The sequence below is a fragment of the Salminus brasiliensis genome, chromosome 23 (assembly GCF_030463535.1).
Source record: "Salminus brasiliensis chromosome 23, fSalBra1.hap2, whole genome shotgun sequence".
Classification (NCBI taxonomy): Eukaryota; Metazoa; Chordata; class Actinopteri; order Characiformes; family Bryconidae; genus Salminus; species Salminus brasiliensis.
In genome coordinates, this window is record NC_132900.1 from 23858817 (window position 1) to 23885979 (window position 27163).

The window sequence follows — 27163 nt, forward strand, 5'->3', positions numbered from 1 at the left end:
ACTCTTTGTAAATCTCCCACACATTTTTGAATTGTTTCACAATCCTCTCCAGGGTGCGGTTATCCCTATTGCTCGTACACTTTTTTTCTACCACATCTTTTCCTTCCCTTCGCCTCTCTATTAATGCTCTTGGACACAGAGCTCTGTGAACAGCCAGCCTCTTTAGCAATGACCTTTTGTGTCTTGCCCTCCTTGTGCAAGGTGTCAATGGTTGTCTTTTGGACAACTGTCAAGTCAGCAGTCTTCCCCATGATTGTGTAGCCAACAGAACTAGACAGAGAGACCATTTAAAGGCCATTGCAGGTGTTTTGAGTTAATTAGCTGATTAGAGTGTGGCACCAGGTTTCTTCAATATTGAACCGTTTTACAATATTCAAATTTTCTGAGATATTGAATTTGAGGTTTTCATTAGTTGTCAGTTATAACCAAAATTAAAAGAAATAAACACTTGAAATATATCAGTCTGTGTGTAATGAATGAATATAATATAAAAAGTTTCACTTTTTGAATGGAATTACTGAAATAAAAATAAACTTTTTCATAATATTCTATTTTTATGACCAGCCCCTGTAAATCTCTACTGAAAACTTATTTTTGTTTAGGATTAGCCTTCAAATGCAAACAAAATTATCACCCATTTCACATTAGGTTTATTTGTAACATTTACAAACCGTCAGCTGTTTGCAATAAACCAATCAATGAACCAAACCCTGACTACTGCAGTTTAAGTACACACATAGACAAAATTGTAGGTACCCCTTGGTTAATGAAAGAAAAACCCACAATGGTCACAGAAATAACTTGCATCTGACAAAAGTAATAATAAATCAAATTCTATGAAAATTAACCAGTGAAAGTCAGACATTGTTTTTCAACCATGCTTCAACAGAATTATTTAAAAAAGTGAACTCATGAAACAGGCCTGGACAGAAATGATGGTACCCTTAAATTAATATTTTGTTGCACAACCTTTTCAGGCAATCACTGCAATCAAACGATTCCTATAACTGTCAATGAGACTTCTGCACCTCTCAGCAGGTATTTTGGCCCATTCCTTTTGAAGGGAGCTTTTCCAGACGGCATGTTTTAGCTCCTTTCAAAGATGATCAATAGGATTTAGGTCATGGCTCTTAGAAGGCTACTTCAGAACAGTCCAATGTTTTCCTCTTTGCCATTCTTGGATGTTTTTAGCCATGTGTTTTGGGTCATTATCATGTTGCAAGACCCATGACCTGTGACTAAGACCAAGCTTTCTGACACTGGGCAGCACATTGACAGCTCTAGAATCCCTTGAAAGTCTTGAGATTTCATTGTACCCTGCACAGATTCAAGACACCCTGTGCCAGATGCAGCAAAGCAGCCCCAGAACATAACAGAGCCTCCTCCATGTTTCACAGTAGGGACAGTGTTCTTTTCTTGATATGCATCATTTTTCCATCTGTGAACATAGAGCTGATGTGCCTTGGCAAAAAGTTCCATTTTTGTTTTATCTGTCCATAGGACATTCTCCCGGGAGTATAGGGGCTTGTCAACATGTAGTTTGGCAAATTCCTGTCTGGCTTTTTTATGATTTGTTTTCAACAATGGTGTCCTCCTTGTTCGTCTCCCATGAAGTCCACTTTGGTTCAAACAACAACGGATGGTGCGAGCTGACACTGATGTTCCTTGAGCTTGAAGTTCACCTTTAATCTCTTTTGAAGTTTTTCTGGGCTCTTTTGTTTTGTTGTTTTTTCCTACGGTGGCCACATCCAGGGATGTTGGCTACAGTCCCAGTCTTAAATTTCTAAATAATATGTGCAACTGTAGTCACAGGAACATCAAGCTGATTGGACATTGTCCTATAACCTTTACCTTTAACATGCTTGTCTATAAGTTTCTTTCTAATCTCCTGAGACAACTCTTTCCGTCGATTACTCTGGTCCATGTTGAGTGTGGCACGCACCAACCAAACAACCAAACAGCACAGTGACTACCTGTAGCCCTATATATAGGCCCACTGACTGATCATCAAGATTGTAGACACCTGTGATGCTAATTAGTGACACACCTTGATTTAAGATGTCTCTTTGGTCACATTATTTTTAGGGGTACCATCATTTTTGTCCAGGCCTGTTTAATAAGTTTACTTTTTAAAATAATTCTGTGAAAGCATGGTTCAAAATCAATGTCTGATTTTCATTTGTTCATTTTCATAGAATTTTTACTGACCTGCAGAAATCTGCTGGAAGGATTAAGTGACACCAGTAAGCTAGTCTTTAAAACCGAGTTCACTGGTGTCACTTAATCTTTTTAGACTTTTCTAGCCACCTTCAGACAGTTTTATTTGACTGTTTTAAACGTTGTCTTGTCCACTTATCCTTATGTCAAAATCTTATTAATTGCTATTTTGCTTTGGCTGATTTTACTTTTAAGTTTGTTTATGTATTTCTCTTTTTAGTTTACCTTACTAAACTCAAATTTTAATTTATTTCCCTTGAATCCCTTTAAGCTGTAAATAGTTGATTGCATTGCATTACTCTTAATGTATTTACATGTGAAAATAAAGTATTTTTGGTGTTTTGTTTATTTAATTTTTATTATGTACTTGATGGCAAGTATTATTTCTTGAAAAATAGAATAATGAAGAATTTATGGTTAGGAAGCAAAAAGAAACATCAGCGATGGTTAAGGTTTAGTGACATATAAAACTTTTGTTCACCTCACGTTTATTGTTCTAGTATTTACTGGTCAAAAGTGTCATTGAATTGTGTGTGTGTGTGTGTGTGTGTGTGTGTTTGTGTGTTCAGGTCACACACTGGAGAGAGGCCATATAAGTGTGTGCAATGCAGTAAAGGCTTTGCATCGTCTGGAGTGCTGAAGGCTCATATCCGCACACACTCTGGCCTGAAGGCGTACAAGTGCCTGCTGTGTGACACCACCTTCACCACCAACGGCAGCCTGCGCCGACATATGACCACGCACAGTGACATCCGACCATACATGTGTCCCTACTGCCAGAAAACCTTCAAATCCTCACCCAACTGCAGGAAGCACATGAAAACACACAGGTGAGAAAATACACCCTGACGTTATCACAAAACTGCAGGAAGCAAATGAAAACACACAAACAAGCCATAATGGAGGAAAAAAAACAATGGTATACAATTCTGTGCAGAAGTCTTAGGCAGCTATGAAAAGACTTTTTAAAGTGCACCATCCCAGCACCTGTGGACTGATCAGATGACTGAATATATTTAGTGTAATAAAAAAAGGAAAAGCCTGAATGTGACTGAGCTGTTGATGTTATTTGGCTTTTGTTTAAAGATAAAACTATATTAGACTGTATTTTCTGTACCCCAGCCTAATGAAGTTGTATACCTCCAAAATCACCAAATACAAACACATTGCTAAGTAAATAGATTTGCTTATGTGTTCTGACTCTTCTCCACACATTATTGTCTATTAATATGAACGAAAGTTTCACATTTACTTTTCTCTGCAGGTATGAATTGGCTCAGCAGCTCCGACAGCAGGGCTCAGCTGAGGCTGCAGCCCTGGAAGACCCCATGAGTGGTGCCAGCACAGTGGAGGACCATATGGGTGGAGCCAACTCTGTGGAGGATTCGATGGGTGGGGCTAATGCAGTAGAAGACCCGATGAGTGGAAATGGTGCGGTAGCACATGACCTACAGGTGGAGATGCAGGTGGGCCCTACAGGACTAACCCAGTCTGCTTCTACCATGGGGGCGGAGCCTCAGGCCATGCTGCAGGTGGTCGGCGGCAGCCAGCAGGTGGCAATGCAAACACAACTGGGGGATGGCACGCTTGTTCAAGATGCAGGTAAGAGCCAGGATTTTACTTCAGAACTGTAACAGCACTCTGTTATTAATGCCATCAAACCTTTAAATTGTGGGATCTGCTGAATAACTCAGAATCTTGCAGTGCCTTGTTCTTCAGAATAACAGAAAGTTCAAGCTCATTCACACTGTCTAACACTAATCTGCTCACCACATTGGGCAAGATTTATAAAGAGCACCATCAGATTCCAATCACCATCAGATTGCTCATGTGTTTTACTGTTTCTGCTTTACCAAATAATGGTCTCAAATTGTGCAAAACCAAACACACGCACACACTTAAATGCCTTCTTTTATGTGAAGTAAATGTTTTTCTCAAGGTTTTGTGTGAATGTCACCAGAGCATACTTGGATTGTGTGGGTAAAATGCAGTGACACTTAGATTAGAAATAAATCTCCATATTTTTACTTGTCTATAATTCCGCAGGCAGAATAACCCCAGGTGTCCCAGCATGGCCTAAATTATACTTTTTCTGCAGCACTTATCAACATATATTTAAAAATGAGGCTTTTCCTCATGACCAAGATTTTGACCAAGACAAAGACCGGTGGGTGTCCCTCCGTGCATGCAAAATATGTGAGCAGATGTTCCTTTTTTGACCTTGTGTGACAGGTTTTTAAATCTCCAGGAAAGCTGTTGACCTCTGTCAGGTTTGAGCTCTGTTTTAGGTCATCATTGGATTGGAATTTAAATTTAAATATGTGCTTTCTTTGCTCATCAAGTGAGGTTGTGATAAAACACTAGGGATAAAATCCTCTAGGGAGGAGAGACTGAATATAATTACCTGTGGTTCACCGTCCCCTGAAGGTTGAGGAGCTAAAAAAAAGGCTTTGAAGAGATCTCAGAGTGCTCTTTAAGAGAAAGTGTTAGGTGTGAACCACTTTGTTGATCTGTGTCAATAGTCTGTGATGTTTTATTTCCCTGGGCAGGGACAAAAACACTCATAAGGGCGTAAGAGGAATTGGTGCTTCAGAATTGAGAAGTGTGTGCGTGTCTGTGTGTACGAAGGGTATACGCTTACACGTTTTGGAATAATAGTAAATGCATCAAAACATTTAGATATAACAGATTTATGTAGGATTACTGAGCCTCTACATTGGTGTAATCAAGGAAATTAATGTAGTTTAACTCTAGAGTTCAGGGTAGCCATGAGTCAATGTGTAAATTGAAATATATTATATTATATTATATTATATTATATTATATTATATTTCTTTCTGTCCACAGATACATTTGTGAGCACACAACACATCAGCCAGTATGAAACACCAACACTTCCACAGCCTGCGTACGACCAGCCGCCACTGACGCAAGGTCTCTCTCTCTCACACACACACACACACACACACACACACACACACACACACACACACACACACACACACTACACACACCACTCTCACTCACTCACTCACTCACTCACTCTAGTGGCATATATAGTGATATATATCTCAGGAGCTAGTGTATCTCAGGAGCTGGTGTAATGTTATTGTTATTATGTAATGTGTAATGTTATTTGAAATTGGTTTATTACAACAAGGAAAAATTCTACCCATTGCCAAATCAGCTTTGGACTTTTGGAAATTGGTTATTGACTAAAGTAATACATCATTAGCCTTTTCAAACTGAATTGGCTGTATTCTAACCTTTGACAAGAAAGTTAATAAGATAATTTATTTCAGTTGAAAGTGGAAAGTGATGCTGAAAAGCCCTAATTGAAAATGATTCAAGTAAGGCATCTTAATATTTTATTTGTATTTATTGTTTTTTGTTCTTCAATCTGTTGATTTAAACTAATTGAAATGTCAGGATGGGATGACCGGATGAATAAGGGAGAAAAACAACAGTGATGGCTTTTCAATACATCAGTAAAGGAAGTCTGAACTACTTTTAGCATTACTTAATATTATCATTTTTGTTGTTATTGATTCTATATTTATTATCAAAGTATTTATTATATTTTGCTATATTATGTTTGTATAAAAAACTATAAATATTCAACACTATTGCGTTTTATCTCTATCAACTAATGATGAATATATGTAGAATACCAAGGCTGATATTTTTCTGTTGTGAATTGACGTGTTTGTGTGTGTGTGTGTGTGTGTGTGTGTGTGTGTGTGTATAGGTTTCTCCATCCCTGAAGGTTTTTCCCAGCAGCTCTCCACCGTACAGCAGCTTCAAGATTCCAGCACACTAGAGTCGCAAGCATTGACCTCAACATACCACACACAGAGCTTATTGACCCCTGAGGTACACACATACACACAGAGCTTACTGAATCATGGGGTACACACAGGAACACACAGAGCAAACTGAACTTACTGATATGCTTTATATGAATAGGTGAGTTAATTTACAGTGACAAATCTGCATGGTATGAAAATGACAAAAAATAATGCATAAAAAAACTTTTCTGCCTCTATAAGAAATAAGGAATTAATCATTACTTACAGAAAATCTTAATCATACTGAATATCTAAAGTATTCCACAGTACCATATTACAATTATTTGTATCTGGGACCAAATGGGATTAATTTTATTGACAGCATTGATTCTAGTACATTCACATGTACTGCATATCAGTGGAGCAAATGAGGCAGATGGGGAGGCCAGATAAAGTAAGGATCAGTTTTTATTTGCGTTTCAGTTTATGTGAAGCATGTGCAAACACAACCCACTAAAGGATCCATGAGGAAAACAAAGAAGAGTTTACAAACAAGCGCAAATAACATACAAATAAACAAATAGGGGTACTAACAGTGTAAACTGAACACACAAACTAAAAAAAAATAAAATGGCTTTATAAACACATTAGTAATGAGACACACCTGAAGGAGGGTGTTGATTACTGGTAAGAGTTACAGACTACACACAAATGATGAAATTGGGTAGAGCTAGAGTAAGCGGTTGAGAACTGGAAAAACAGAAAAACACAGTGCCTGAAGACAAAATAAAAGGTTTTTAAAAATATTATAAAATCGATTTGCCACCTCCAGACTAATGCGTAATTTTGCATTGAGTCATTTTTACACATCCAGACTAAGTCGACCTCGCTTTTAACAGAGGGCACACAGTTTAACAGAGCATAACTGAACAACTGAACAACTGACCTGGGTAAAATAAACTGTTGGTAAAAAAAAATATTATTATTAATTATTAATAAATTATGAATAACGGATTATAATATGGATAAGTCCCTCCTCAGTGGTATGATGCAGTTTACAGCAGTGTATAAACTATTTTCAGCATATATGGGATTTTAGGATTAATTTTTGGTAGTAAACCTTTTCACATTTGTGCTCCATTTGTGTATGTAAAGCAATAAATAATATGGATGGATGAGAATATTTCAGATTTTATTATTTGGCAAGCTTTTAAAAATAAAATTAGTCCGGTCTAACTCTCTGTCAGTTTTCTTTCCCAACACAGGGGTTATTACAATCTTCATTGTGTAGCAGTCAGCCATTGCCTATTAGAGTTCTGCCCAGCCTTGATTCTTAATATCCGCACCCACCTGGTCTGTTGACATTATACCTGCCCATGTTGGCCCACTGTGACATGGGCTGGTTCTTGTGCAGGCCCAACCATGTCATCTGTATCTTCACCTTTATCTCATGGGTTGATCTTGAATCTTGTGTGTATGTGTTTGTATGTAGGCGGCTAGTTTATTGCACGAGACCGCTGAGGGACAGTTGCAGTTGAGCAGACAGACGGACCAGTACCATGATGAAGAGGAAAGCAGGAGAGCCTACAGGTGGGAGATATATACACACACACATACACTTTGTCAAACATTAGCACATAACTTCAGCTCAGTTGAGCTTCATCATTAAAACTCATACCAAAGGTGTTCAGTTGAGCTCCATCATTCCAACCCATCCTTAAGGAGTTGAGAGGATTTGGATCACTCTAACTTATCCAAAAGGTTGTAAATGGACCCTCATTACTCCAGCTCATCTCAATGTAGTTCAGTGGAGGCATATCATACCTACTCATCCCAAAGGTGTTCAGTGGCACCCCATCACTCCAAACCAAAGAGAAAAAAACTTGTAACTCTAGAATACTAAATGTTGATTTTGCTATCCAAAGTCTAGATTGACCTTATTTGTACTCTGTCTTGTCCCAATCTTGCCTAGTCATACTGTTCTCATAGACTTCTCTTTTGGACTTCACAAAGGTGGCATCAGCGGTCTGCCCTTATTTCACATTACAGTAAACACTCCCCTATGTATAGAGAGACATTCACTCAGCAGTGTCATAGTCATCATGCTGATAAACAGTATTTATATGTTGTACTTTGGTACATTGGTGAAAGCTTTATATTAGCAAGCAAAGATTTAGTTTAATAATTTTTATTTTGTCATATTCATCAGAGGAACCCAAGTATTTTCACACAAAAGCGGGTGCCTTTGAAAACAACAAAGCTAAAAAATTGCAGATGTCGTACTGCTGTTTATGACTAGCTGTATGGTAATAATGTTTAGTTTTCCTTCCTTGTTTGTTGCTCCTGCTGCTCTCTAAACGACTTTTGGTCACTTTTAGAGAATAAAAACAAAATGAGTACATTTGGGAAAAACAGCTGAATTGTGGCTGAGCCACAATGTCATTAAAAGCTACGGCATCTGTTCTCCTGTGACTTGCAGAAGTTTTTCCAAACTCATCTGCACATTTAGTAGACCTACTTATTGTTGTTTACACATAGTTTTGCATGCTGACAGACTGTTTCTGTTGCCTCACATATGCCTAGATAGTATGAGTAGCTTTGACTCAATATTGTCTGGATTCATAGAACAAACATATATATATATATATATATATATATATATATATATATATATATATATATATATATATATATATATATATATATACAGTGAGTCCAAGAAGTATTTGATCCCTTGCTGATTTTCTTCGTTGGCCCACTAATAAAGACATGATCATTCTATACTTTTAATGGTAGATGTATTCTTACATGGAGAGACAGAATATTAAAAAGAAAATCCAGAAAATAAATCTAAGGAATATATATTAATTGATTTGTATTTCATGGAGTGAAATAAGTATTTGATCCCTTAGTATTCATTAGCAGTTCTGGCTTTTACAGACCAGTTAGACACTCCCAATCAACTTGTTACCTGACCTGAAGCCACCTGTTCTCACTAATCACTTGTGTGAAAAACACCTGTCCACAGAATCAGACAGATCACACAGATTTCAAGTCTCCAACATGGGTAAAACCAAAGAGCTGTCACAGGACCTCAGAGTCAGAATTGTTGACCTTCACAAAGCTGGAATGGGCTACAAAAAGATTAGTAAGGTGTTGGATGTGAAAGTAACAACTATTGGTGCAATTATCAGAAAGTTTAAAGAGTATAACATGACAATCAACAGACCTCGGCCCGGTGCTCCAAAGAAGATTTCGCCTCGTGGGGTGGCAATGATGCTGAAAACAGTCAGAAATCGTCCTGCAACCACTCGGCAGGAGTTAGCAAATGACCTGAAGGCAGCTGGGACCACAGTTTGCAAGGAAACAATTGGCAACACTTTGCGCAACAATGGATTCACATCCTGCAGTGCCCGAAAGGTACCCCTGCTGAAGAGAGCACATGTGGAGGCGCGCCTCAAGTATGCCAATGATCATTTGAAAGATGAACCAAGTTATTGGGAGAAGGTTTTGTGGTCAGACGAGACCAAAATTGAACTTTTTGGCCTCAACTCCACCCGCCATGTGTGGAGGAAGAAAAATGCTGCCTATGACCCCAAGAACACTGTGCCCACCGTCAAGCATGGAGGTGGAAGCATAATGTTTTGGGGGTGTTTCTCTGCCAAGGGTACAGGGCTACTTCACCGCATCACTGGGAAGATGGATGGAGCCATGTACCGCACAATCCTGAGGGACAACCTCCTCCCCTCTGCCAGGGATCTGAAAATGGGCCGTGGTTGGGTCTTCCAACATGATAACGACCCTAAACATACAGCAAAGGCAACAAAGGATTGGCTCAAGAAAAATCACATTAAGGTCATGGAGTGGCCCAGCCAGTCGCCAGACCTCAATCCGATCGAAAATCTATGGAGGGAGCTGAAGGTCAGAGTTGCCAAGCGACAGCCCACCAACCTTCATGATTTAGAGAGGATCTGCAAAGAAGAGTGGGCCAAAATTCCCCCTGGTGTGTGTGCTAAACTTGTGGTTAACTACAACAAACGTCTCACCGCTGTGCTTGCAAACAAAGGCTTTGCCACTAAGTATTGAGTGTGTTTGGCAAGAGGGATCAAATACTTATTTTCCTCATTGAAATACAAATTAATTAAAATATATTCTTTAAAATTATATTCTGGATTTTTGTCTTGATATTCTGTCTCTCCATGTTAGAATATATCTACCATTAAAAGTGCAGAAGGATAGTGTCTTTATTAGTGGGCAAACAAAGAAAATCAGCAAGGGATCAAATACTTCTTGGACTCACTGTATATATATATATATAAACAGTCATGCCCGAAAGTATTCATACCCCTGGCAAAGTTTGACTTAAATTTACTTTTATTTAACCAGAAGTTATATTTTTGCCTTGAAACGACACAGGCATCTCCCAGGAGATAACACGATGATGTACAAGAGGCATCATTGTGGGAAAAAGTATTTCTCAGCTTTTATACACATTTGAACAAAAAGTGGCATGTCCAAAATTATTCATACCCTTTGAAAACTGTCACAGTATATGGGAAAATCCAAAGTTCTATACCATTCCAAATAGTCCAAGCTGTTTTAAAGCATCCTAATTACACTGATTCATTGGGAACAGCTGTTTTAATCAACTCAACAGGAGAAAAACAGCAGCTCTCTGCAGTTGGTTTGTGGACAGTCATGGCTAAGACAAAGGAGCTCACTAAGGACCTGCGGCTGTGCATTGTGGCCGCTCACAAGTCAGGAAAGGGCTATAAAGCCATATCAAAATGTTTTCAAGTTCCAGTGGCTACAGTGCAAAGTATTATTAAAAAATACAAGAAGTTCCGCACTGTGGAAAATCTCAGAAGATGTGGTCGGAAGCCAAAAGTGACACCTGTGCTGGCCAGGAGAATAGTGAGAGAGGTGAAGAAAAATCCAAGGATCACCACCAAGGCCATCCTGGTGAATCTGGACTCTGCTGGTGGCGACATCTCAAGGCAGACAGTTCAACGGACACTGCACACTGCTGGGTTCCACGGACGCAGGCCAAGGAGGACACCACTTCTCCAGAAAAGGCACACAAAAGCCCGCTTGACCTTTGCAAATGCTCATCTGGACAAAGAAGAAGACTTCTGGTGTTCTGTTTTATGGTCAGATGAAACAAAAATTGAATTGTTTGGCCACAATGATGTGTGCACCATTTGGTGTAAAAAAGGAGAAGCCTTCAACCCTAAGAACACCATCCCCACTGTCAAACATGGTGGTGGGAACCTAATGTTTTGGGGGTGTTTTTCAGCCAATGGACCAGGGAACTTGATCACAGTAAATGGCACCATGAAAAAAGAGCAATACATCAAGATTCTCAACAACAACATCAGGCAGTCTGCAGAGAAACTTGGCCTTGGGAACCAATGGACATTTCAGCACGACAACGACCCAAAACACACAGCCAAAGTGGTGAAGAAATGGTTAGCAGACAAAAACATTAATGTTTTGCAGTGGCCCAGCCAGAGTCCTGACTTGAATCCAATTGAGAATCTGTGGAGGGAGCTAAAGAACAGGGTGATGGCAAGGAGACCCTCGAACCTCAAAGAGTTGGAGCTCATCACTAAAGATGAATGGGCAAAAATACCAGTGGAGACATGCAAAAAGCTGGTCAGCAATTACAGGAAGCGTTTGATTGCTGTAATAGCCAATAAAGGCTTTTCTATTAATTATTGAGAAGGGTATGAATAATTTTGGACATGCCACTTTTTGTTCAAATGTGTATAAAAGCTGAGAAATATTTTTTCCCACAATGATGCCTCTTGTACATCATCGTGTTATCTCCTGGGAGATGCCTGTGTCATTTCCAGGCAAAAATATAATTTCTGGTTAAATAAAAGTAAATTTAAGTCAAACTTTGCCAGGGGTATGAATACTTTCGGGCATGACTGTGTGTATATATATATATATATATATATATATATATATATATATATATATATATATATATATATATATATATATATATATATATATTTACCTTTGGTTCTTCTTTCCATTACACTCTACATGGCTGTAATTTAAGATATATATATTAAATTACAGCCATGTAGAGTGTAATGGAAAGAAGAACCAAAGGTAAAAAATAATTTGAGGGTTTGATAAATAGCTGGCCTGTAATGATAATAATAGTAGTAGTAACGCTAGTTGGTGTAGAGGGCAATATGACCATAATCCACTTGTACACACTCCCTAACACATTACCACTACATCAGTAGTGATCATCAAAGCATCAGTGCCTGCTTTGTGGAGGTCCTGTGGGGTCCTGGCCATTGAGCCTGCCTCTGTAGCCGCAGATAAGAGAACAATCTCCCTGATTTATGGGGCACCTTAGGCACACAAGTCAGCCTGTGTGGACAGATGGGGAAATGGATTTGAATGTAACATAGATAATAAAAGAATAAACAGCAGTGAAACAAAAGAAACCACAAAGATATATCACTCTGACCGGGATCAAAAAGTAATAAAAAACACTATTATGTATCCATTTCCGTTTTAACTTCTGTTGTAAATCCTCAAAAGCTGCCTTCCTTTGAGGTTTTTCTGGGAATGTCCTTGTCTTATTGATCTCTCTGGAGCTGTAGTGTCTATACTATACAGTGGCTAACAGTGGATCAGAGCATGCGATGGATGGGCTGTGTTACAAATGCTGTGACTGAATTACTGTGTTGTCAGGGATGCTGAGTACAAATCAGTTTGTTGCTAAGCTCTTTTACCAGAGAATATAAATCCACCTGGTGTCTGGGCTTAAACAAAAAATCCCAAATTTGTACTTCCTGCAGATGAATGAGGCGTTCTGCTAGGTATAGCTTTTTTATCTTTTTTCATTTCCACTCTCCAGCAAAGTTCTCCAAACTCTGGCCAACCAATAACACTGATTTGTTTTATCTTTGAATGGAGCAGGAAATGTGCAGAGCTCTGATTGTCGAAACACAGTCATCACAAGTCAGCATTCAATGTACTCTTCACACATTAGTGGGATGTTTACTGTTAAAACTGGGGCCAGTTTAACTAAATAGCTAATTTAATGAGCATCTCCTAAGACTAAAGAGCTACCAGAGAGATCAGCTGTTTAATACAGGATTTGTGTGCTGCAAGAGTAGAGCTGAGTTTCAGCAGTGAGGATTTCAAACCAAGTTCTGAACAGAAACTGTGTGTGGCAGCGTTCAATAATCATTAATAGACTTGCTTATGTGGTTTCTGACACTGTATTGCTTAGTGTTGTGTCATTTCTTGTTTTAGAAACATTATGTTTTTAGCTTAAAGTGTGCTATGTAGTTTTAGAAACCAGGGGCAAGGGATTTTATTCCCACCTGAACTCTCTTCTATTTTTCCACAGACGTCTGAAGTCAAGTGTGATTCTGTAGTCTGCCTTTGTGCCCAGATTAGAAGCTCTGAATCTGAGCTGGACTGCTCTCTGACCAAAATAAATAAGGTTTTAGAAAATTTCCTCTATATTCCAAACTCCATACTTTTAGTCCTGCATACATTTCTCCTGAATTCTTTAAACATATGAACTCAGGAAGGTGTAATATGAATGATGTTCAAGTCTCACACTGCACAACTACTACACATCTAACTGTATTATAGAACAACACCAGCTATTTAAACTATAACCTAAAACTGCCAAAGAAACCTCATTTGACAAAGATATATAGATGTATAATTTTTTTGGTTGCCAGTTTTGTGATGTCAGTTTTATTATTATTTTGATTTTGACTTAACAAACCTTATTCAGAGGAACCAGGGACATTTACAAGGAAAATGTAATAATAAGATACATCGGGTTTGGAACACTTTAGTTTACCACTGTGAGATTCAAAATTAGTTTCTATCATTCATAAATAAAACTTAGATAGAGGGTTCCTAATATAAGCATGGCTACAGAATTCTGACACTTCAGTCGTCTGTTTTCTCCTGTATCCACTATGCTATATTGATTTTCCTCAAATCCTATCTTGCACCGTATTACCTTCTCTAAACCTTTGTTTTTTCACATCTAAATTGCTGCTTTTGCTCTGTAGTTTAATGTGGGTATTTTATGTTTTTGTTTTACAGGTGCAACATGTGTGATAAAGGGTTTAAGAAGTCCAGCCATTTGAAGCAGCATGTTCGCTCACACACTGGCGAGAAACCATACAGGTGTAACCTCTGTGGTCGGAGCTTTGTTTCTGCAGGAGTGCTAAAATCCCACCTGAACACACACACAGGTGCGGAGTATGCGGTATTATCTAGGAGTGGCTTAATAGTTTTGCATTTTATATCATGTGTTTCCCTGTCCTATTTACAATTGTCACTCTACTCCAGGTCCACAGCTCAGTTAGTCATGAAAATGCCAACAATATTTCTGATCTCTGGCAGCAGTGTGTGCCCAAAAAAAGCTCCTAAAGTATGATCCCAGTTCCTAAGTTCATCACAATTCAGATTGATTTGATTATTATGGCACAAGTTAGAATTATTTACTACCCATATTTTTTCAGTGAAAACAATAAAAAGAATACACCTCAAGCATTGCACTCATAAAACTGATTTATAAGACAACCAAAGCAGTCCAAAACATTTTTAAATGCTAAAGGTATATTTTTATAAATGTTATTATAGTAGGTTTAAATTATTCCATAACAAACGCTGCTAAATCACTACACATCAGTGCATATAATTGTATTTTTACACCCCCAATGTGTTTAACATTTTGGTGATTACAGGAAAGGAAACTGGAATGTTCTGTCCAAATCCCAGACATATACATCATATCCCTTATATACCCTTTTCTTTTTCTCCCCAGGTGTGAAAGCTTTTAAGTGTAATGTGTGCGACTCCTCGTTCACCACTAATGGCAGTCTAAATCGGCACATGATCATCCATCTAAACACCAAGCCCTTCAAGTGCTCTGTGTGTGATGAAAGCTTCCGTACACACTTGTTACGCAGGAAACACATGAAGCTTTTCCATGCCATTGGACCCAGAGGTATAATAGCCATGGCACTGTCTGTATGCTTCTGTGAAGATACTTGGTGCATGAACAGAACAGAACCATATGGGAAAGCATATATTTTTTAAAAACATTTATAGTTTATTGACAGGCAACTTAATAACAAGCTATATGATTTTAGTAGCTTTAGGATTAAGAAACAGCTATGACAAATTGAAAAAAAAAACTATGTACAAGTTGAGCATGTACCTACAGTCAAAATTCTAAATAAAAGTTAAATATTTGTGAATTACAATTGAGGTTTTGTTAGCCAGATTTACAAAACGTTTCCCAGCTTTTTGGGAATGTCAATCAAACAATAAGATTTTAAATAGCTCAACACACTTGTTATAATAGTTGTGTTGAGCTATTTAAATAGTTCTTGTCCACACATTCTGCCCATTCTGACGGACTGCAATACACTACAGTTCTTTCAGAAAATGTTCCACATCTCCCAGAACATTGGCTATTGCAAATGCATTGGTATTTGTATGTTTATTTTTTTTTGTTTGCATTGGAACACCACAAAAAGCTGAGAAAAAAAGTCATGCTAAAAGAACCATGACTGGAAGACCAGGCTTCCACTGGACCCTGCATAGCACTTCAGAATTTGTTGGTAGTCTTCTGATTTTATAATGCCTCACAATCAATCTTAAATCCTTTTGGATCTTACAGACAGACACATTTTTGGTCCCGAAAGAAAATTTAACAGCCAGTAGCAGTTGCACAATACAGCACATTAATACAATACAATAATCACAATAATAACAATAAATAAAATAAATGTAAAAATATGCATTTGAATCCAATTGGAGATAAAAGGAAGTGCAGTTTTGTAGAACAGACAGATGGCAATACTGAATAAATATGTGCATATGTTAGTATTTAAGTAAAGTAAAGTGTCTGTGTGGCAAGTAACAGGTATGCATCTACACTCCTGGACACTACTTTCAAATTAAAGAAGAATCACATGATTAAAATCTGATTATTTCTATAATTCTATGCCAGTACTTTTGTCCAGTCCTATGGGGAATCAAATATTGCTTTGTTCCTAGCTTTTCTGTGTTGTCCCAATGCAAACAAAATGTATAATAAACCTGTGATTACAGTGAACAGAGTTACGCTTACATCAAAAGCAGTTTGAGTGGTCTCGGTAATAACCAAAAAGTAATTGAGTGAGATTCATTGGTTGTATAATTGTTTTTGTCGTCTAAATCTCCGGTTTTCAGTCACAGCATCGGTGAGTTGATTAGCACTACATATCTGGTTGTCTCTGATCATTGCAGTGCTGGATGGGGAAGAAGCAGGTGAGGAGGACTCTGGCACGGATCATTCTATGATGAAAAGGAACCGGGCAGGCATCATCACCTTCACAGAGGAGCAGACAGCTGAGCTAGCCAAGAGGGAACCTGGGGACAATGCCTCTGTCTCTGAGAAGGTTCTGGTCCAGTCAGCTGCAGAGCGGGACCGCATCAGTGAGATAAAGGACAAGGCAGTGGTTCTGGACCTAGAGCCAAAGTTTGCCAACCGCTGTCAATACTGCCCAAAAAGCTTCAAAAAGCCCAGCGACTTGGTCAGGTAACAACTGAGTTAAAAAAAAAAGAGGGACGCTGTGCTCTTTTTAGGTTTTCACCCATAGTTTTCCTCCTTCTTTTTTTGTGTTACATACATTTTCACCTGTTTTTATCTATGCTCCATACTTTTGTCCCTTTTTATAGATAATAGTGAATTATTCAGTGTCAAACACATAAGCAGGTCTATTAGCGATTAGTAAACACCTACACACGGTTTGAGGAAAGTATGATGATTTAGGCATGTAGTGTTACTTGTTAGCTATATTAGCTTTGTCTGCTTTGTGTATATCTGCTTTGTGACACATCCAGTAAGTCTGTGCTGCGCTCTTCTGTGTCTCTCAGACATATCCGGATCCACACTGGAGAGAAACCATATAAATGTGACGAGTGTGGGAAGAGTTTCACTGTGAAATCAACGCTGGACTGCCATGTGAAGACACACACAGGTGGGTGGCAAATCTCCAGATTCCAAGATTTTGTATACTTTATTGTCACAAAACAGCAATGTTATTATTTAATATTAGGGTGTAATGTTTGAGAATATATTTTATTTCCATTTTTTATATATTTGTTGATACCGTATTGCAATATATTGAATTTTCTTCTGAGTGCACTCAGTACAACTGTGTTTAACCCAGTTATGTTCTCTGAGGCCCACCATAAGTTCCGTCATCACCAGGAATCGACTATCATCTGATGATAAGGCTAAAGCTTAGATGGCTGCACCACTCAGAAGCCCCTTTCTGTCATTATTTACCCATTTGTTTCTCTGCAGGCCAGAAGCTGTTTAACTGTCACATGTGCAACACATCATTTTCCACAAAGGGCAGTCTGAAGGTGCACATGCGTCTGCACACCGGATCAAAACCTTTTAAGTGTCCGTACTGCGAGCTGCGTTTTAGAACATCCGGCCATCGCAAAACGCACATCCAGTGTCACCTGCGGCAGGGCTTGGAGGGCAGAAAAGTAAGGCGTGGTGGCGAAAGGCCAGTGGGTTCGTCCAGTCAGAACCACAATCAGGCCCATGTTCCTTCAGGCCAGCAGGGTTCCGCAACAGCAGAAACACTGCCCCCTGTAGGACTGCTGCATACTGCACCCACTGACCCCAACATCTACATCCCGACCAACCCTGTTCTCACCGGCCAGTACGAGCAGACACTGCTACAGCAGGGCATTGTGGGACAGGCAATACTGCCTGCAACTATGTCAGGTAATTTAGTACAGTGGAGTGGCAGTAAAGTTCACTGTATAGTGGTGGTAAAGTATTTATACACAGAATATCAGTATTTATACCAATATAAAGTTGAGGTAAAGTGACCGTAAAGTAGCTCTGAACAATCTGCTTGTTTTGCTTGTCGGATCTAGCACTTCGTTGTCTTTGATTCTCTGATGCAGATGGATTACTTTAGACAAATCATATAAAAAAAATAAAAACTCCTACAGGGAGCACATTGAGGTTACAGATATACCGCAGCCTGGTGAAGAGAGATCTTTAATTCAATGCCTGTTAAGTTCCACACCTTCCACAAAATGACATTATTAGGTTGAGCCAACTAAAAAACCAACTAGATCACCCCCTTTTCTTTCTTAATATTAAGTAGTAGTAAGCACTTACACAGTACACAGTCACAGCTCTGCTGTTGTGAAGTTTATGGGCACAGTACTGTAAGAATTAATTTGACTGATTTTATTGATGTTGCCTAATTAAAAAGGTAAAACCTTTTAAAATAGTAATCCATTAAAAGTAGCTGTAAAAGGTGTTTGAAGGTGTGTATTATTTTGACTCAAGGAGGTTTCGACACCTGAGAGTTTTGAATGCTGACATCACAACAAGGGAGAAAACAAGTGGTCTTAGGCTTTACACATATTATCGGAAGAAAGATGCTTTACATGTGCATTTATGCTTTCCAAGGTACAAACAGTGTAATGTACCGCATTTTACATCATACCAAATATCAGTAGTTTTAAATATGAAAATAAAAAGTCTGGAGTTTGCTTAAAGAGCGAGGGAAACCAGGTGAAAGAGGAGGAAACACTGGGCATATTGATAATCAGTGGTCTTGACACCTCTACTCTAAATGGCTGTCCCTGACTAATTCCAGGCAGGAAATTGAATCATCCATCAGAAACAGGGAGTATCAGTATCAACATTATCAACTTTGTTACTATGCAGTTTATACACTTAATCTATTCTGGTTGTTGTTGTTGTTGTTGTTTACAGTTTCTCTATAATTGGTCTAAATGTGTGTGTGTGTGTGTGTGTGTGTGTGTGTGTGTGTGTGTGTGTGTGTGTGTGTGTGTTTGTGTGTTTGTGTGTGTGTGTGTGTGTTTATGGTGCAGCCGGTGGTGATCTGACCGTCTCCCTGACTGAAGGTTTGGCCACTTTAGAGGGAATTCAGTTGCAGCTCGCTCCAGCCAGCCTCCTCTGCCCTAATGTACAGATCTCTGGCATAGACACCACAAACATCAACAACATTACATTGCAGGTAACACACAGACACCATTTGCCTGTTAGATGAGATTTTGGGTAAACTCCCTCCTAAAAATAATAGAAATGTCTCTGAAATGTGTGTGTGTGTGTGTGTGTGCAGATTGACTCCAGTATTCTTCAGCAGACCCTGCAGCAGAGTGGTCTACTCTCACACACCCTAAGCGGAGATTCTCACACACACTCTGCCACACACCTGCTGGCGACCACTGGTGAAGCTTCGGTTCCAGCCAACGTTGTCATCCAGCCAATTAGCAGCCTGCCTCTACAGACCCCGCCCACTCCAGCCAGTGTTGCTATTGGCAACCTCACAGAACAGGACAACACAGGTCTTGACACACACACACAGAGTGAAATTAATGGTTGGTTGTCATAGATAGCCTAAATTTGTGTCCATATACTTTTAATATCTGTAAATCCTACAAAAATGGCATTGCTGTTTTTGGGAGGTTGATGTGAGCAAGAAACTTGAGACATAAACCCTGTGAGCCATAAACTGCTGGTACTTGCTGCTCTGAAAATTGTTTAGTTCAAAGTATTTAATTAGCTTTTCATTCTGTTTAAAATAGATTTTAAACTTTCTATGTGAAATTTAATGGACATTTAATGCATTTTTACATATACAGTGGGGCAAAAAAGTATTTAGTCAGCCACTGATTGTCTGATTGACATTTTCCTACTTAGAAAGATGAGAGAGGTCTGTAATTTTCATCATAGGTACACTTCAACTATGAGAGACAAAATGAGAAAAAAACAAGAAATCACATTGTAGGATTTTTAAAGAATTTATTTGTAAATTATGGTGGAAAATAAGTATTTGGTCACCCACAAACAAGCAAGAATTCTGGCTCTCACAGACCTGTAACAACTTCTTTAAGAAGCTCTTCTGTCTTCCACCTGTATTAATGGCATCTGTTTGACCTCGTTATCTGTATAAAAGACACCTGTCCACAGCCTGAAACAGCTTTAACTTTACCATGGCCAAGACCAAAGAGCTGTCGAAGGACACCAGGAAGAAAATTGTAGACCTGCACCAGGCTGGGAGGAGTGAATCTACAAAAGGCAAGCATGATGATCCAAGATGATCCAGAAGGTGATTGGGAGAATATCATGTGGTCAGATGAAACCAAAATAGAACTTGGTAAAAACTCAAATTGTCGTGTTTGGAGGAAGAAGAATGCTGAGTTGCATCCTAGGAACACCATACCTACTGTGAAGCATGGGGGTGGAAACATCATGCTTTGGGGCTGTTTTTCTTTAAAGGGGACAGGACAACTGATCCGTGTTAAGGGAAGAATGAACAGGGCCATGTATCGTGAGATTTTAAGCCAAAACCTCCTTCCATCAATGAGAGCATTGAAGATGGCTGGGTCTTCCAGCATGACAATGATCCCAAACCGCTCAGGCAAGAAAGGAGTGTCTGTGTAAAAAGCATTTCAAGGTCCTGGAGTGGCCTAGCCAGTCTCCAGACCTCAACCCCATAGAAAATTTGTGGAGGGGTTGAAAGTCTGTGTTGCCAAGCGACAGCCTCAAAACATCACTCCGCTAGAGGAGATCTGCATGGAGGAATGGGCCAACATACCAGCTACAGTGTGTACAAACATGATAAAGATTTACAAGAAACGTTTGACCTCTGTCATTGTTAACAAAGGTTATGTTACGAAGTATTGAACTTTTGTTATTGACCAAATGCTTGTTTTCCACCATCATTTACAAATAAATTCTTTAAAAATTATACAATGTGATTTTTTTTTTCTCATTTTGTGTCTCATAGATGAAAATTACAGACCTCTCTCATCTTTCTAAGTTGAAGAACTTGCACAATCAGTGGCTGACTAAATACTTTTTTTATCCCACTGTACGTTTAGTCATCAGATAAATAGGGTCATTATAAACTGCCCAGAACCTGAAATGGAGAGGGCAGAAAAAAGTACTGGCAGCTGGTGAGAAGTCCCAGTATGCGAGATGTCATATTTATGTTCATGGTGGATTTGGTGTGTTTTGTGGTTTTACTGTAACACTTTGTGTATGTGTGTGTTTTTATTTTCAGGTTCGGAGCAGTTGGCCCAGGTGGTTGGGGGTGGGGCTGGAGGTCCAGAGATCACGCTTACCATTAGCAACTCCAGCCTCACCCAGGCTCTCACACACACACACTCCGTCAACACACCTTCCAGCAGCAACCAGGAGATCACGCTTACAATCTCAGGTACACATACACAAAGACGGAGCCAACACTCCAGAAAGCATCAGCCAGAAAAGCACATATAACTGTAATAGCTTTATCAGATACGTTATAAAATGTAGCTAAAATACCTTTTCAGAGAATTTTAGGAGCGTAAGCTCGCACCATACACATTGTAATTTAGTGGGTTTACAATTTAATATTTTAACAGTATTTTATTGCAAGATTTGAATAAAGAAAAATAATACTTACTTTTATTTTTTGACTATTTGTAAATGTATTATATTTTTAAAATAATTATTAGTGATTTGAGCATCTGAACACAAATAGCAAGTTTGATAAGATGCTATTATCTTTTTAGAAAACCTAATATGTCTCTAAGTAATATGTTCTACATTACTGTAAAAGGGATTGTATGGTTAAAACTCTCTCTGCCTTTAGGCCAGGATCTGTTGACCCAGTCCTGCGGGAATGTCGGAGCGGAAGTGGGCGGCCCATTGAGACTGACTGCATCCCATACCAGCCTCAGCTCTGAGCAGCTCCTCCCACATAGCCCTGCCCCCAGCAGTCTATCAGGTGAGAACCACTCCTATTATAATGCTTAACATGCAGCATGGATATAACATTGTTATTTTTTTAAACACATCAGGTTTAGAACATGTGTGTGTGTGTGTGTGTGTGTGTGTGTGTGCATGTGTGTGTGGCCACAGTTACCACGCTGGCCCCCAGCACCTCTCTCTCCCAGAACCTTGAGATGTCATCAGCTGGCGTGGTCACTGATGGCAGTGTCACGCTCACCCTCGCAGACACACACATGCTGGATGCAGTCACACTCAACCTGAATGCACAGGTACGTACACACCATTTGTGTTGCACACAGATAGAATTTGACCTGTGCCTTTAGTCCATCTGTGCAGTGAACACACACGAACATACTAGTGAGTGCAAACACAGACAGTGAGACAATGAGCTCACATGCCTGGAGCGGTGGGCAGTCTTTACTGTGGTGAGCAGAAAATGTGGCCCATCTTAGTGAACCTAGGTATCGAACCCTCTATTCTGTCAATGATAACTCAGTGCTCTAACCACTGAGTCACCACTGCCCCCAATTAGAGGAGATTGAGAGGAGCAGGGTACATGCATTATTACCTCATACCTTTACCAGGGTCAGCAGTTTCCAGCTGTGGGTGAACAGGGGTCAGCGGTGCAACCGGCCAGTAACACACAACAGGTTATTCTGGTCAACCACTCAACGGACAGCACACCACAGCAGGAGGTACTCAAGGTCAGTGTGGGTCTGATTCAATAAATCATTCAGACTGATTGATTAATTTTGGCTAATTAAAAGTGTGACTAATATTTGATAGGTCATGTCACAATGTCACATGACACTTTTTTGTCAGTATAAATGTGATGTTATAATGGTATAGAGTGATTATAAAGAGTAGAAAAAAAGGATAAACTAAAAAGTTTAGTTAAAGCCACCAGCTTTTTCAGTTAAACTGATTAAACTGAAATATTTAAATATATGAATGTGTGTGTATATGTTTAGATGGTGGAAAGCCATGCTGAAGGGAAAGGGTCAGAAGTGGATGTCCAGCAGAATCAGTGTTTTTACTGCAGTCAGACTTTACCCACTGCAAATGCTCTACGACGCCACTGCAGGATCACGCATGGCAAGGAGCGCTGCCATGTGTGCCGCATATGCAACAAAGCTTTCAAACGTGCAACACACCTCAAGGTAAAAATCAAGGCTGCGCAATATAGCATGAAGTGTTATTGCAATAATTTACATCACACTTTTATTATGTATATCAAGCACCAAATGTAAATATCAATCTACTGTAAATATGTGCTGTAATGTGCTGATTTATGTGTATGAAAATGAGTCGAAGTGAAGACCCACATACAGACCTTACAGTCTGGTTAGAACCAGGGAAAGCTAAATTGCAAAAGTAAATAAATTGTAAACACTGGCATGTGGATGTCTGGACTTCTACAGGGTTGTGAAACACTAACTCACGGATCTCTCTACACATTCTTTCTGTTTATTCATCCAACAATTAATCTTGACCCCTCTTGGAGTTACGCAGAGCCAAGGAGCACCTGATTCTGTAATGGATTGGTTCTCCAAGCTGTTTTTTTTTTCTGGTACTGAGAGCGAAATTTAACTGTGTGATACCAGCATTTTTATAAAGTTTTTTGTTTTGCATGGTTATTGTGTTGATTTTTAAAGGAGATGAGTGTATGCAGTGTGCATACAGGAGATGAGTGTATGAAGCTGCAGTGAAAATAGTAATTATTCATGAGCGCAGATGTTTCGCCACAGTCTCCAGAACTTTTATTCAGAAAACATTTTTCCAGGGCAACTGTGATGTTTTTAACCAAAACCACTTGGAGGTACTTCTGAGGATCACTTGAAGCAGCAAGTGTTACTTTAAGAACTGGTCTGAAGAGAAAGGACCTAATTAGAAGTGGCCAAATAAGCTTTGTGTGTGTGTGTGCGCGTGTGCGTGTGTACATAACTATGCACATATGTGTAAGCGTGTGTTTACTGAATGTAAAGGTTGAAGATTTGCTTTTGGTTTCATTTGTTTTGTAGCCACAGCCGCATGAACGCCGAGCACAAGCACTGCCATTTAACAGATTCAGTACCCTTATAAGGCCAGAGCTTGACGATGTGGAGATAATGTCCTCTACTGAACATTACAGCGTGCCCCTACACTTCCTATAGTGTATTACAGCCTGTCAGATTGATAAGTGGATCATATTTATTGAGCCTTTATTTAATAAACAATTTAAATACTTTCATTTCTTATCATGTGATTTTTCCAGCAGTATTGCTCTGCATTAGAGGGATGGAAATAGGGTAGGGTAGCCCCTCTGAATAATGTCTAAAGTTTTCTTTTGGAAAACAATGATTGATGGTTTTTATCTTAAAGATGGTCAGATGTGAGCGCTTCTTGCTTAAATGTAGAAAATTAGTTTCTAGCAGACTTCTTCAGGCTTAACGTGCAGTGTGTTGTAATGGCCTGTTTTGTTTTGCTTGAGGTACATTCTTTCTTTGGCTGCTCCTCGTAGATGGTCGAGCTGATTAAAGTGATGAATGGAGTGATAGATGAACAGGCTAATGGATGTGTGGACATTGACAGATGGAGCAGATGGAGACTATGCAGCTTCATCACGGCTTAGATTCTGATCTGAGATGGAAACACCGTTCAGCAGAGCTCACAAAGCCGGGCAATGATGTTAGAAGTTTTGGAGTATTTAAGGTTGTGTTATTGGGTGTGTTTGTGTGCATCACTGTATTCATCTCTCTGATCATCTCTAATGTGTCTAAAATTCCCACACTCATATTTGGTGCCTTTTTACCGTTTACCGTTCCAGAAACGACTGGCTTATTGGTGTTCTGTCTCTTAAATTATACGCTTGCGTAATGGGCAGTCCCCAGAACTGTAGGACACCCTAGCTAAATAAAATTTCCTGCACATCACTGCTGGCTGAAATTGCCTGTCATGGGTTTGAGGTTTATTTCACTCTAAAGCTGGTGGCTTTAGGGCTGAAACTAAAACAGCTGTTTTTTGGTAAGATTTAAGATCAGCTTTCACTGTAAAGCTTTTATGCAGTTGATTTCACATCACAACAAATGAAAAGAATGTTGTTGATCTGTAGTTAATGTCAAACAGACACAACAATTAGCATGTACAAACTTTGATATACTGGTGAATTCAGTCAGTAAATCAAATAAATAGTGGCTGTTTAATGAAGTAAATAAGACTACTAGGTTTATGGCTGGTTCTATGTTTGTTTATGAATGTTTTTGTTTAGAAAGACAAATAATTAATAAGCAGTGATCATTTCTGAAGCAGTGGCACATCATCATTTCTGAACGTCTGAACTTTTTATGACCCAGTAAGCAGAATTTCTGCTGTGGGAAATTGCATCTGCGCTGTGCAAAATTATGTGTGTGTGTGTGTTTGTTGCAGGAGCATGAGTATGTTCACCTAAATGGCCCAACTCTGAGCTCTCAGAAGCCACGTGTGTTTAAATGCTCCAGCTGCGACAAAGCCTTCGCCAAACCCAGCCAACTAGAAAGACATGTCCGCACACACACAGGTACATGCACACACACACTAAGTTCTGTATTTGGGTCGACAAGTTAAAATCATTAAAAAAGCTTTTATAGGGCTGCTTTCTTTGTAAAGGTCGGGACTAAGAGCATGATGTATGTGTGTTTGTTTGTGTGTAACATGCAGGTGAACGACCCTTTAAGTGTTCACAGTGTGACAAGGCGTTTAACCAGAAGAGTGCACTGCAAGTTCACACAGTCAAACACACTGGCGAGAAACCATACAGGTGTGAGGTGTGTACAATCAGCTTCACTCAGAAGAGCAACATGAAGTTGCACATGAAGAGGTCACACGGCTATGGTGAGAGCATATAACATGCGCACACACACAGCCTGATACATTACCAGCATACCATTACCCATTAAGTTGTAGGTTGTAGGAGCACAGCTGCATTCCTTTCTCTCACCTTTAATCTCTCGGGATTAAAAACAATATTTTTAGAGTATTACAAAAATCAGAGCCCTATCTTTCTCACACTTGTTGTTGCTCTCACCTTTAATCTCTCGGGATTAAAAACAATATTTTTAGAGTATTACAAAAATCAGAGCCCTATCTTTCTCACACTTGTTGTTGCTAATGATTAGCACATTGGGAAATGAGCAGCTTCAATAAGTATTGATAACCACTTTTTCTTTTCTCATTGTTCCACTCCTGTACATTAGAAGACGTCCATCATGCACCACTTTCCTCTACTGGAGCCTTCAGTCTTTCAAATATTTCCCATTTTTAGTTTCCTTTTTTCAGAAACCAAACTAATTAAAAAGTTTCATTCCTGGTGTCATGTCATTGACTAGCTATTGCAGCCCTGATTTCAAACACAGTTTCTCTTAGTATGTCCATAGTACATTAGAATGTCCACTCGTCCAGTTGCAGAAATTCACAGCTCTGGTGGCCATGTAGGGCACACAGCAAACATGTGGAAGAAGGTGCTGTGGTCAGATGAGACCAAAGTTTAATTTTTTGGCCTAAATGCAAAGCGCTATGTGTGGTGGAAAAGTAACACTGCTCATCACCCTGAACACACCATCCCCACTGTGAAACATGGTGGTGGCAGCATCATGCTGTGGGGATACTTTTCTTCAACAGAGACAGGGAAGCTGGTCAGAGTTGATGAGAAGATGGATGGAACTAAATACATGCCAGTCCTGGAAGGAAACCTGTTGGAGGCAATAGACTTGAGACTGGGAAAGAGATTCACCTTCCAGGAAGACAACAACCCTAAACATGCAGATAGAGCTACAGTGGAATGGTTTAGATTAAAGAATATCATGTGTTAGAATGACACAGTCAAAGTTCTGACCTAAATCCCATTGAGCATCTGTGGCAAGACATGAAAATCGCTCTGCATCCAACCTGGCTGAGCTGGAGTCATTTTGCAAAGAAGAATAGGCAAAAATCAAGATGCACAAAGCTGGTAGAGACATGCCCCAAAAGGCAGCTGTAATTGCAGCCAAAGGTGGCTCTACAAAGTATGGAAATAGGGGGGTCACACATTTCAGATTTTTATTTGATTAACATTTTTAAAACCATGTATCATTTCCGGTTGTAAGGTGACAAAATGTAAAGTACTTTTGCAAGTGTGATTCATTTCACGTTCAGAAGACCCTGCTTAGAAAGGCTGTTTTGGTAATTACAGTGGGGGAAAAAAAGTATTTAGTCAGTCACCAATTGTGCAAGTTCTTCCACTTAAAAAGATGAGAGAGGACTGTAATTGCCATCATAGGTAGACCTCAACTATGAGAGACAAAATGAGAAAATAAAAAAGCAG

The 27163-nt window shown here is 39.3% G+C and overlaps 1 protein-coding gene across 1 annotated transcript in view; it reads left to right on the forward strand.

The window, feature by feature from the left end:
* LOC140545913 (zinc finger protein 236-like) overlaps positions 1-27163 on the forward strand; it is a 43829-nt gene that overhangs the window by 12876 nt on the left and 3790 nt on the right. Inside the window, exons 13-31 of the mRNA XM_072668966.1 lie at positions 2787-3047; positions 3482-3819; positions 5065-5151; positions 5966-6090; positions 7498-7595; positions 14109-14260; positions 14836-15018; positions 16308-16599; positions 16938-17041; positions 17371-17805; positions 18936-19081; positions 19187-19412; positions 21134-21289; positions 21707-21841; positions 21976-22115; positions 22431-22550; positions 22818-23006; positions 25252-25381; positions 25522-25695. Coding sequence (XP_072525067.1) covers positions 2787-3047; positions 3482-3819; positions 5065-5151; positions 5966-6090; positions 7498-7595; positions 14109-14260; positions 14836-15018; positions 16308-16599; positions 16938-17041; positions 17371-17805; positions 18936-19081; positions 19187-19412; positions 21134-21289; positions 21707-21841; positions 21976-22115; positions 22431-22550; positions 22818-23006; positions 25252-25381; positions 25522-25695 — 3491 coding nt within the window. The remainder of the gene's footprint in view (positions 1-2786; positions 3048-3481; positions 3820-5064; positions 5152-5965; positions 6091-7497; positions 7596-14108; positions 14261-14835; positions 15019-16307; positions 16600-16937; positions 17042-17370; positions 17806-18935; positions 19082-19186; positions 19413-21133; positions 21290-21706; positions 21842-21975; positions 22116-22430; positions 22551-22817; positions 23007-25251; positions 25382-25521; positions 25696-27163) is intronic.